Source organism: Anabrus simplex, chromosome 2 (genome assembly GCF_040414725.1).
Source record: "Anabrus simplex isolate iqAnaSimp1 chromosome 2, ASM4041472v1, whole genome shotgun sequence".
Lineage (NCBI taxonomy): Eukaryota > Metazoa > Arthropoda > Insecta > Orthoptera > Tettigoniidae > Anabrus > Anabrus simplex.
In genome coordinates, this window is record NC_090266.1 from 1,237,437,533 (window position 1) to 1,237,449,785 (window position 12,253).

Consider the following 12,253-nt stretch of genomic DNA (forward strand, 5'->3'; position numbering starts at 1 on the left):
CAGCCATTAAGGCACTTGAAGCTGTCCGGATTACATCCAAATTTGTTTGGTATTGTCATACACTTCTCCTGAAGCTCTCAATGTTGTTAAAATAATATGGATAACTGGGCATGCAGACATAGAAGGTAATGGTAATGCAGATAAAATGGCAAGAAAAGGGTCAGAAACACCTTCTGTGGGCCCAGAACCAGTATGCTCCAGGATGCAGGTTTGCGAAAGAACTAATAGAGCCCAAACAAGAAGCATACTAAAGAACTGCTGGAACTCAGCAGAGAAAATATAAGATGGGTAGTAGGATTGCTGACTGGACACTGTCATCTTAAACAGACCCCACAGAGAATTGGAGTAATAAGAGACAATGTATGTAAGAAATGCAACGATGCGAAAGAATCAGCTGGACATATACTCTTTGAATATGAGGCGCTGGGAAGAATCAGAATCTTCACACTGGGACTACCTGGTGAAGAGAGAAGAAACATCCGAGAAGATCCAATAAGGAGGACCTGCAACTTTATGAAGGGAGCAGGTATAACTAGGTGCGGATGAAGGAAAACACATGGTAGCAAAAGGTCTTTGAGGTCGATGCTAAAATTAAAAAGACCCTATGAATAAAGGAAGAAGAAGAAGAAGAAAGGTGCAGGTATTATTTGGCGGTGGGGATTATTCATGTAAATAAGTTTAATTTCATTGGGGCTACATGTTGCTGGATGTTACCAGTAGAATTGTGAGCAGAACAGTCAATTAGTTAAACCTCGTCGTTTTTTCATATAATCTGTAATGGAAAAAAATGAAGATTGAATACTCTACTGGGTAATGTATAAGAGGTCTGTAACTAGATAAATATGAGAGTGTAACTTATTCTTTATCGTGTTGCGCACTCGAACGGCTTGATATTGTTCGTTTAAAAGTGTGGTCCTCAATTTACTTGCTTCTGACTGGTGAGGTAACATTGATGTGACTAGCGGGGAGAGCGGTGTTGAGGAGAGGGGCAGAGTGTGTTGGGGAAATGAGAGGAGTAAGTTTTGTTTTTGTATGTTGGGGGCGGGGCTTATGCTTATTAAGAGAGAGTTTACAAATAAGCGAAGTGAAGGTCTCAAGTAATACGTTCCTTTTTCTGTTAACATTTAAGTTATTGGAGGGGTTCATATATTGGTCATTGTCGATAAGAATATTCTCTAGAATATTAAGTAAGGGGCCGTTTTTTCATGTTGCAGAATCTTCAGATCTTGATCTTTTGTTGTATAATCGTGATCAAAGTCTTTGTTCTGCGCACTCATGACTGAAAAATGATTGCTGCCCACTCGAACGGCCTGATCTTGTTTGTATGTTACAGTGTAAGATTTATATTTAACTTGTGTGTCGACAGACTTGAAAGCTTTTAAGTTACATTTAACTGGCTTCCTTCTCAACAAAAAACAAACAACCTCATGCAGTGGCTTCGTGGCTAAAACTCTAGTAGGTAGGGCCTGGAAACAGGACTGTACACTAGCAGGGTAGATTTGTGCTCAACTGCGTACTTTTATTCCTCGTTTAATCATGTTTTTTAAATCTCAGGGCAGTGGCAGAGTAGCAGGCTTAAGGTCATGAAGGTCTCAATGAAGGCGTGCAATTAGCGCCTCATCACAAGAAACATTGACCGAGGTTTGCGGAGGTATATCGGAATTGGCACAATAAGCAGTTCATAGATGAATCACCCTGTAACGTAATGCAGTGATGAATGTGTGCAAGTGTACCACCACCATAAAGAGCTGTACACAGCTGCAGCAGTCTGGATACTGGACAAGTTTCGCACTGGTTCTATTGTGGTGCCGAACAGACCTTGTGCTGATCGGACAAGGATTTAATCCTGCGAGGTACATACCCAGTTAATGCTGCAACAATACAATACAAGAGTGCAAATGGCAGCCATCACCAGGAGGCCATACCAGCTACTGAATGTTTATTTAAAATGTGAAAATGTGACATTAATGGATGGCGATTTCACTTTGGTTTAGGACATAATGTTTAAGTTCCATGTGTACAATGACATTACCGTTGGATAAAAGTAACACATATCACGTAAGCACAACTTGTATAAATATATGTATGTTCCAAATATTGTCCCCCTAATTGCTTTAAGTAATGTATAATGTACTGTTACAGTTAAAGATAAACCTGACAATAGTCAGTCCAGAGGTGTAATAGCTTTTAACCAAGGCAGACGTGGTTCAAATTTTGGCCAATGCATGTGGGATTTTTTAAAAAGAAAAGTCACGTCCCTGTGTAGTTCCAATTCCATGAAAAGCTGGAGGTCCCGTGGCTAGGATCATGATATCATTGCTTGCTTTGACTTTTATTGTTCCTTAAACATCTATCACCACTAGTCTATTATCTGGATACATACCTTATATCCTTCATCTTCACATATAATCATCACGATGAATTCGACACCTGGCTTAAAAGGCATTTCTCCCTCCACTTCCTCTTCACCCCATGCACCAGCTAATAACGAATTTCGAATTACAGCACTTTCCTTGAACCGTGGATTAAAATGCAATGATACATCACGGGTATCTGATTCGCTCTTCTGCCGTATCGCTGTACATGGACTCTGCAAGTTTATAGCAAATCTAGAAGTAAGTAGAGAGGAAGATATTATACAAATTGGAATTTTTCATTGGAGAGAAGTACTAACAAAAGGATATTTTAAAGGAAAGGAAATATTGTAATGCATAGTAGAACCTCGTTAATCTTTCCCCCTTGGAATGCAAGAAAGGTCAGATTACTGGAGGAGCAATAGTATTTACTGTACATACAACACAATAATAAACAGGCATACCTTACACAAAAAAGTCAGTAATGGTCGTTTGTCTGGCAGATGATATTCAAGATTTTGCTCCTATATCTCTCCATTTCCTCACCCACAGAATGTCCATAGGCATGGAACATGAATTTTGTTCAATGTACTTCAGCTTGGAGTCTGCATGGAACACTCAAATGTAAAATCCGTGGTTTTTATCATCTTCCTTTTTAGTACTCTCTGCACTCTGAGTAACAGCTGAGATGATTCGATTGTAAATATATATTTTTAAATGTTATTCTTTTTACGTCCCACTAACTACTTTCATGGGAGCTTTCCACCTAATCAATACTTTATTTTTGTCTTATTAATATACAGGAACGGTTTCAACCTCCTTCGAGGTCATCCTCAGCTGGTCATATAATCTAATGTTAACGTAACATATAATTATAAAACATCACTAAATCTAATAAAGAATGTCATATGATATGAATAATGGTGTTGTAGTATTAATGTAGTGTTTTTCTCATGGTTTTGAAACAATCGTCGACATTGACATGACCTGCATTAGAAACTTAAAACTTCAATATTCTACTCATAAATAACATATAATTAGTTAAAATACAATATTCTTAACCTTGGAAATGTTCATCATGTTCTTGCAGTCCACATTAAATCTTTTTGATCTGAGTTGATAAAACATTATGTAAATATACAGGTGAGTTTATACAAATGTTCTAATATTTTCATCAGTATGGATTGCTGGTCTTGAGACGTGCACTTATGCTACTTAATTGCATTAATATATCATACCATATTATCTAATATTAACATAAATATAAAACATGCTGGATCTAGTAAAGAATGTCATATGATATGAATAATGCAGTTGTAGTGTTTAAAACAATCGTCGAAGTTCACATGACCTGCATTTGTGACTTAAAATTCCACTATTCTGCTCATAAGTAACACTTAATTTGTCACGTACAACGTTCTTAAACTTGGAATTGTTCCATGGCGTTCTTGTGATCCACATTAAAACTTCTGATCTATGTTGATAAAATGTTTTATAAATACACAAGTGAGTCTATGTAATGTTATGGTATGTTCATCAGTGTGGGTTGTCGATCTTGAGACGTGCACTCCTCAGTTTTTATGCTACTTAATTGCATTAAAGTATCATGACGTATTATCTTCTTCCATTTTATGGCTCACTGTGTGGCATTTAATCAGAGCGAATGCTCCCTCTTCACATAGCTTATCGGTGTATGTGGTTCAGGAGCAAGTTGTGCACTGTATACTACAGTAAACATCAATACAGACATGAAACTAACAGATTATAATACTTTCACGGTTTCGGAGACACTGAGGGGCCGGAATTTAGTGCCGCAGAGTTATTTAACGTGCCAGTAAATCTATCAACATACGGCTGACGTATTAGAGTACCTTCAGTTACCAAATTAAAAATAATAAGCGTGTTAATTCCACCTTTTCAATACAAATTAAATAGTGTTTATTAAATGAACATTTAATAGGACTAGTTTCGACCTATTTAAAGGTCACCTTCAGCCATATCATGTGTCTTCAAACAAGAGTGTAGATACAAATCGAAATTCACAATGTTGTTGTAGTAAGGAGAGGATATTCTTCATATTACTGCGAAGCATAGATACGCTTAAAATCATTCATAATCTTGAAGAGATGTAGAATTGAGCATATATGTAAAGTACTGCCTTAGTTAAAATGTGAGTTGAAACAAATATATTATTGTAGTGGCTCTTGAATACTGCAAAGAATATAAAAGACTTCTTCGCATATATTCCCACAGCTAAGTGAACTAATTTCTTACTACAAAAGTGTTTTCATGAAATTCTAAAAACAATTTTTCATAGTTGTCGCCGGTGGTGAGAAGTTCATAACCTGGACGGAATCATTTAATTCTTTTCATTATGTTAAAAATTTGTCTTGAAATAGCCATTGAAAAAACTAAGGAACTCCCAGACATTTTTGAAGAATTCAATTAAATATTTGTGTTTTGTTTGGTTCTGTATTTATGTAAATTTTTGGTACAATCACAAGAATTAAGACATCTGCAACGAAGTTGATGAAATATGTGTTTTATTGTTGTGTATTTTTGTGAATTTAAAGAATTCTCAGGACTCACAGGAGAGACAGTTGATATTTATTTAATCATTATGAGTGTTGGAAGAAATTGTATTTTGGGTACTGGAGATCTCCAGTAGTATGCTTGTTGTAACCCATCTTTTGTATCACCCTGTATTTGCCACATGGAGGCTTCGATCACGAAATCGCTGAGTTTCGCAATCGAAACCTCTAGAAAGTGTTTCCCACATCACCATATTAGGTAAGGTATTTTCATTGGTTGGAATAACAGCCATTGATAGGTGAAAATTTCGGGTCGAATCGTAGGTAGCTTCCCTGATTGACTGTTTGAGTATTTCTTATTTTCCGGCCTTTGGCTACTCTGTTTTAGCAGGGCTCTGGTCCGCGTCTTTGGTTTTCCTATGTCCTCATGGTCGGACGCACCTTCTTGGTGGTCCGCTCAGCGGCTCCGGTCACCTCACGGTAAGCATGTTTTCTTTTCTCGAATGTTAAATTAGTATGTAAATTGTCTGACTCCATGGCTAAATGGTTAGCGTGCTGGCCTTTGGTCACAGGGGTCCCGGGTTCGATTCCCGGCAGGGTCGGGAATTTCAACCTTAATTGGTTAATTTAGCTGGCACGGGGGCTGGGTGTATGTGTCGTCTTCATCATTTCATCCTCATCACGACGCACAGGTCGCCTAAGATGTCAAATCAAAAGACCTGCACCTGGCGAGCCGAACATGTCTTCGGACACTCCTGGCACTAAAAGCCATACGCCAATTTTTTTTTTTTTTTTTTTTTTTTTTTTTGTGTGTGTATGTAAATTCATTTGTTTTGGAGTTTACCTTAGACCCTGGTTTTCACCATTGTGGTTTTGTAATGCCTTAGTCCGTCAGGTAGGCATATCCTTTGCTTTGGAGGCAATTCCTTTTTATTAACCTTTTGTGTAATGTAAATTTTAATTTTTCCATTCGGGTTGCCTCCCATAGTGCTGCATCAATTTAGGGTAAGCCTGTGGAGTGATGCATCTCTCAATGGTGTGTATTAGGAGAGGACAGCAACTCTAAAGGCCTCTGCGTTAAATTTCAAATTCTGTTGTTATTTCCTTTGTAAACTACTGGTAATAATTTGTGAACTCTTTTTCTATTTGCCTTGTAAGTTTGTATTCCCTGTTAAATTTCCCTTATGAATTTCATTGTTAAGCTATGCTCACCTTCCTTACAAGTAGTTAAAATGTTTCATCAGAATTTTGATTTTCGGAAGAACCATGGACAGAAATCTAGTGTTTCTTTTAATCTTGTTTTCTGGTTAATGTTATCCTTTTAATTGCTCTAATATTAATTTGTTAAATTTTCTTAATTATTAGTAAACTTGAATGAAGGGTAAACACTCTCTTGTCTTTTTCCCTACAATGTCACATAAGATCACATCCTCTGTAGGGTTTAATAATAATGCTATTTGCTTTACGTCCCACTAACTGCTTTTACGGTCTTCGGAGACGCCGAGGTGCCGGAATTTAGTCCCGCAGGAGTTCTTTTACATGCCAGTAAATCTACCGACACGGGGCTGTCGTATTTGAGCACCTTCAAATACCACCGGACTGAGCCAGGATCGAACCTGCCAAGTTGGAGTCAGAAGGCCAGCGCCTTAACCGTCTGAGCCACTCAGCCCGGCACTCTCTGTAGGGTTTCCCGGCCTGCTTCCTATATTCTTTCTCTAGTTGTCATGTTGGTAATTCTGCATATCTTTGTTTCTGGCGGTGTGTATGTTGTTGAAATTTGAAATGTTTTCATGGTGCATCATCGGCTGGCGTATGTTCCTTCAGGTTTGTTATTTTGATTATCACATTATTACATTATTGATATGTGCAAATATTATGTGATCCAACTCCTAAAAGGGGGGGGTGGGAGCAATAGTGCCAAACTTATATGTTTTAAGGTCATCTTTAAAACCACTGTGTTTCAAATACTTTGTTCTATACGCGATATGGCTGAAGATGACCTTTAATTAGGTCGAAACCAGTCCCATTAAATTTATTTAATAAACACTATTTAATCTGTATTGAAAAGGTGGAATTAACTCACTTATTTGGTTTAATCAAAGTTCAATACGGACCCATAAAATTAAATTCATTTCTCTTAACCTTCAAATACCACCGGACTAAGCCAGGATCAAACCTGCCAAGTTGTGGTCAAAAGGCCAGCACCTCAACAGTCTGAGCCAATCAGCCTGGCAGATTTGACTATCATCTAGTTTTTCTTCCACTGTGCAGTCAACATCAGTATCAGAAAGTCACTGGTTTGAACATCAGTTTTCAAGATTTACAAACCTTGGACAATTGCCTGCATATCTTTATCTTAATTTTCATTTTGATTGTCCTTTTGATAAATTGAAACTGGCATTGTTGGCCAAAGTTTACAGGTGTTGATTCTCTCCTTTCCTCTCCAACCTCAGCTATTATATACATTAAAAGATGCCATTGCTTCAAACAGGTTGCTGCTTTCTTCTGTCTTCTCTAAATTGGATGAAACATATTTCCAGCAATATTTTCTTCTTAGCCATTCAATTACCCCTTGATCCATGAGGGAATTGATGAGTGGGAGATTTCATTCCTGCCCCCAATTTACTGTAGTTCCTGTTCAAATGGATTCAATGGTACGGTTATCAAACATCAAAAGGGCACATCCAGGGAGTTATTTTGCCTTCAGTGTTCAACTGCAAGCACAAATTGCTAAAGAAATTCCTGATTTAAAAAGGCCGCTGTCCATCCAGGCCAATTTTGTGATGGTCCATCTCATCTTTTTTTCTTTAGAATTGGCTTTATGTCGCAATGACACAGATAGGTCTTATGACAACGATGGGATATGAAAGGCCTAGGAACGGGAAGGAAGCAGCCGTCGCCTTAATTAAGGTATAGCCCCAGCATTTGCCTGGTGTGAAAATGGGAAACCACGGAAACCCATCTTCAGGGCTGCCGACACTGGGGCTCAAACCCACTATCTCCCAGATGCAAGTTCACAGCTGCGCACCCCTAACTGCAGGGCCAACTCGCCCGGTGGTCCATCTCATAGTTCCGGCCCAATTCATCAAAGTTAGAATACTTGATCAGGTCTTATACAATATTCCTTAAATTTTTCAAATTGTAAAACAACAGCACTAGAAGCTTCGAGTCCCAGGAGTGTTTTATTTTCCAGCGATGCAACCAGCATTTGCGCACAGCAAAATTATCATTTTCTCCTTCCAATTTTATAAATTCAAAATAAGAGTCTTTTCTTGGATAATGGCACCAGATAATGAAGTTCCTTTTTTCTTCTTTCCTGTGAAAGCCCCACCCTTAAAGCATGACAGATTTAGACTTTTTCAATGTTTTATAACTTTAAGTCCCGTCTTCCTTAAAAACCATCATTATACAAGTTTCTAGTTCTTGATTATTCTTCCTCCAGTCTTTAATCACAGTAATGCCTACATCAAATTCATCTGCAATTTTTGTAGGGACTTTTTTGTCTAATCTTTCAAGCACTTAATTTCATTTCTGAAGGCAGCACAGCATTTTTACGCTCTATGGTTGCCATAATGCGACGAGTACGCAAACCGAAAACAAATTTTGTCTGTAAAACAAAAGAACTGTTCATCTAGTCAAGAAACAGCTCTTTAGCGATACACAATCGCTAAGCTAAGCATCAGAATGCTAACAGACTCAACAATGTGCTGACATGCCTACAATGCACACAGGTACAGTACATGATCAGCTTATACAGAGAATAAAATTATTGCATGTGGATTTAACGGTGTCATACTTTCAGCTGGATATAGAAATTAGAAAAGGGTGCAAATCATTCGACAAGAATGTACAAAATCTAGTTAAAAAGGATGTGTAAAGAAGTGATGTGCAAGATGTACTATATACCCATATTGACACAAGCAGCAGAAACTAGGGCCATGACAAGAAGAGGGGAGAGTAAAATTGAAACAAAATTCCTAAGCGGTGTAATAGTGAAGACAAGAAAAGACAGAGTGAGAAATAAATATTTCAGGAAGGAAAATGGAGTAGAAAAGCTGAGAAGAATAGACTAAGATGGGAATGGAAAGAGATGATGGAGGCCAAGTTCGAGGGAACGAGAACAAGAGGGATTCCAAAGCAAGATGGATAGGCTTGATGAAAACCAGAACAAGAAGAAGGAACCCGGAATGGTACAGGGCTATGGGAGAAGGTGAATAGTGAGTGGAGAGAGTAAGGTAGAGAGGTACCATACATGACGGCTGAATAAGGGGGAATAATAATGATGACAATAAGGTCACGTGGAGTGCACATCATAGATGCGGAAGAAATGTTGAGGAGAGAACAAAAATGGGAAATCAGACACTGGTGGGAACCAAATGCACAACCTTTGAATTTCATGTCCGATGCTCTCCCGATTGAACTATGGTAAACTGGGTCATTCTTGTTCTGTTGGTAGGGATCTGAGTTACATGTCTGGCACTATGGTCATGACAAATATGCAGTTCCCACCACTGCACAGATGATAATATTTGTTCAGTCCTGACATCTCTCCAGCATGTGCTGCGACACAACCTAAAATGATTAACACCTATTTCAAGTACAACATGGCTGTGAAAGCTAAGTCTCTTGTAAATTATTTTTTATAATTCATTTATCAACTACTACCAAAAAAATGTCACTATTCTAACATCTGGGAGCAGCAATGAAATACATAAAATCTGGTTATTTTCCCAGTACTTAATGTCAGTCAATTTCCACAACTTTGTAGGCTGTAAAATGTTTTTGGATAACTCGCTATGAAGCCTCCCAATATTTATAACCCAAAGAGAGGAGTACAGCAAAGGTAATTTACAATAAGAAAGATATTTAAATTTTTAAGGATACAGAAAAAAATCCTACAGCTATAAAATTACAAGGAACTATCTCAAAACTATGCTATTGCAATATTGCTATTTCTATACATTTCAATTTGTCTATAGCTTAGAAAGATTAGGAGGGTTAACTCATAGAGAAGGGGTTGTAGAACCCATTAGTCTCATCTATTAGTCTACTCCTCCCTGCTTAGGAGAGAACACAGACAGATATTAGAATTGAACTCTGAAAGAGGACTGACAAAGAATAACAAGACTATTACACATTCATTAAAATATTATTGACAATCATAAGGCCTCCGTGGCTCAGGCAGCAGCACGCCGGTCTCTCACCGCTGAATTCCGTGGCTCAAATCCCGGTCACTCCATGTGAGATTTGTGCTGGACAAAGCAGAGGCGGGACAGGTTTTTCTCTGGGTACTCCGGTTTTCCCTGTCATCTTTCATTCCTGCAACACTCTCCATCAACATTTCATTTCATCTGTCAGTCATTTCTCATTGCCCCAGAGGAGTGCGACAGGCTTCGGCAGCCGGCACATTTCCTATCCTCACTGCTAGGTGGGGGTTTCATTCACTCCATTCCTGACCCGGTCAAATGACTGGAAACAGGCTGTGCATTTTCATTATTGACAATCAAAGGAAATTCTATAATATCCCTTAGGTAGCCAGTGATGAAGACAAGTGCTGGCCAAGTACAGACAGCCATTAAGGTGTCTCACAGAAAACATTCACTGCATTAAGTTAGGAGGTAACAATTTACTAAGTGTAACATGTCAAATTTTGAAAAAGCCCTTAATAAGGCATTTATCAAAGTAGTCAACAAATTTGTCATAGTTTTAAGTGAGCAAATTCAAGAAGCTTTGCAAATAAGTCCTCAGTGAGTAGAAGAGAAACGCTACGGGCATCTGCAACCTTCTACTACGAATTAGCATCTGAAGGTCCTATTGAGTACAAAAGACATTGGGGCTGATGATGTAGATGTTAAGTCCCTTTAAACAACAACCACCATCATCATCGTCACAAAAGACATTTCAGAGAGCAACCACTGTCTAAATATTGATAGAACAATGTGACGAGCAACATCAGCTTGAAATTACCCTCCTGAGTGTTTCTATTCATTGTTCTATTTTGAATTCCTTCCACCACAATATCTGATGTTTTACCTGAAGTTCTGAAAGCCAAGATTACAGTTCTGTGAAAATTTATGCAGGAAAGTGTGACCTGTGTATGAAAAATTATCAAGAGGATGGAGAAATGTATTTTGTGCTCTAAAAATTATTGTAGTATATTTTTTAATTTAATTTTGGAAGCCTCAAGAAAAGACTTTAAGGTCATTGAAATATTAATCGTTGATATATATATGTGTGTGTGTGTGCTCTTTATCTAAATTTGGAAATGTGAAGAGAAAGAGACATTTGATTTGCAGGAATTTGGTAATATTGTGTTTCAGGATTGAAAGCAAATTGTATAAAGGCATGTTCATTTTGATACATAACTTGTCTGGCATGTGTCGTTTTTTTAATGATGAAATAGTATTGCACAGCAAAAAGTTCTCAAACTTCCCCTGCGGAAATCTGGTGAATTGTGATTGGTCAGAATAACGACCTTTTCCACTGGTGAATAGGGAGATCCAGGGAAATTCTGTGTCCCTAGTGATTACTTTGTGATCGGTCCATTTCTGGCCTCCATTGGCTTCGTGTGTGCGATGCGTGTGTTCTGGGTCTTTTCCATCTGACCGACTTAGCGAGCGCACATGCTCGGAGTCTACCCCATCTGAGGGTCCCGGGTCTCTCACGGTAAGCGCTATATTATTGTTTTTCACTTAATTTAAATTCATTCTTGCATTTCGGCCTTTTCTTATTTAAAGTAACTTCTGTGATAATGTAAATTTCGTTTTGCATATCGGAGTTTCCTCTAGACTTCCACATTTACCAACTTTGGGTTTTTGAAGGACTGTGCCTTGATGGGCAGTTATAGCATTCTGTTGTTGGAAGCCAGTCTCTTTACTCGTTCAGTATTTGTAACTATATTTAATTTAACTTCCATTTCTTGAATAACGATGTTAAGGTTTGTTTCCTTTTGATACTGCTTCCGATCATGCAGTGTAAACTTCTATGTTCAAGTTTAATCCATATAGTCAAAAGATTACTGTTTGTGTTTTATAAATTTAATTAAATATCCTTTGTTTTAAATGTGCTTAATTGTCATTGACTATGTCATTTGTTTTGTTTTATTTCATTTGTATTCTCTTCTTTTGTTAATAATGATATTGTTTCATGGGTGCTTACTGCGTGCTTCCCTTTCCCCACCACGATATATGATCTCATGGCCTAGTAGGGTTCCTTCCACGTTTCCACATCCTTCCGTAGTTGTTTGTTAGACCTGTAAGTTAAAGTTTTTGCAATGCGAACATGGTGTAAATTTGGTTTTAATTTCATATTTTTAAAATTTTATATTATTATTATTATTATTATTATTATTATTATTATTATTATTAT

The 12,253-nt window shown here is 37.7% G+C and overlaps 1 protein-coding gene across 5 annotated transcripts in view; it reads right to left on the reverse strand.

The window, feature by feature from the left end:
- The window catches only part of Pex23 (peroxin 23), a 986,852-nt gene that overhangs the window by 293,556 nt on the left and 681,043 nt on the right, over nucleotides 1–12,253 (reverse strand). For all 5 annotated transcript variants that reach the window (XM_067142270.2, XM_067142269.2, XM_067142271.2 and 2 more), the window contains one exon: nucleotides 2,384–2,609. In XM_067142270.2, coding sequence (XP_066998371.2) covers nucleotides 2,384–2,609 — 226 coding nt within the window. The remainder of the gene's footprint in view (nucleotides 1–2,383; nucleotides 2,610–12,253) is intronic.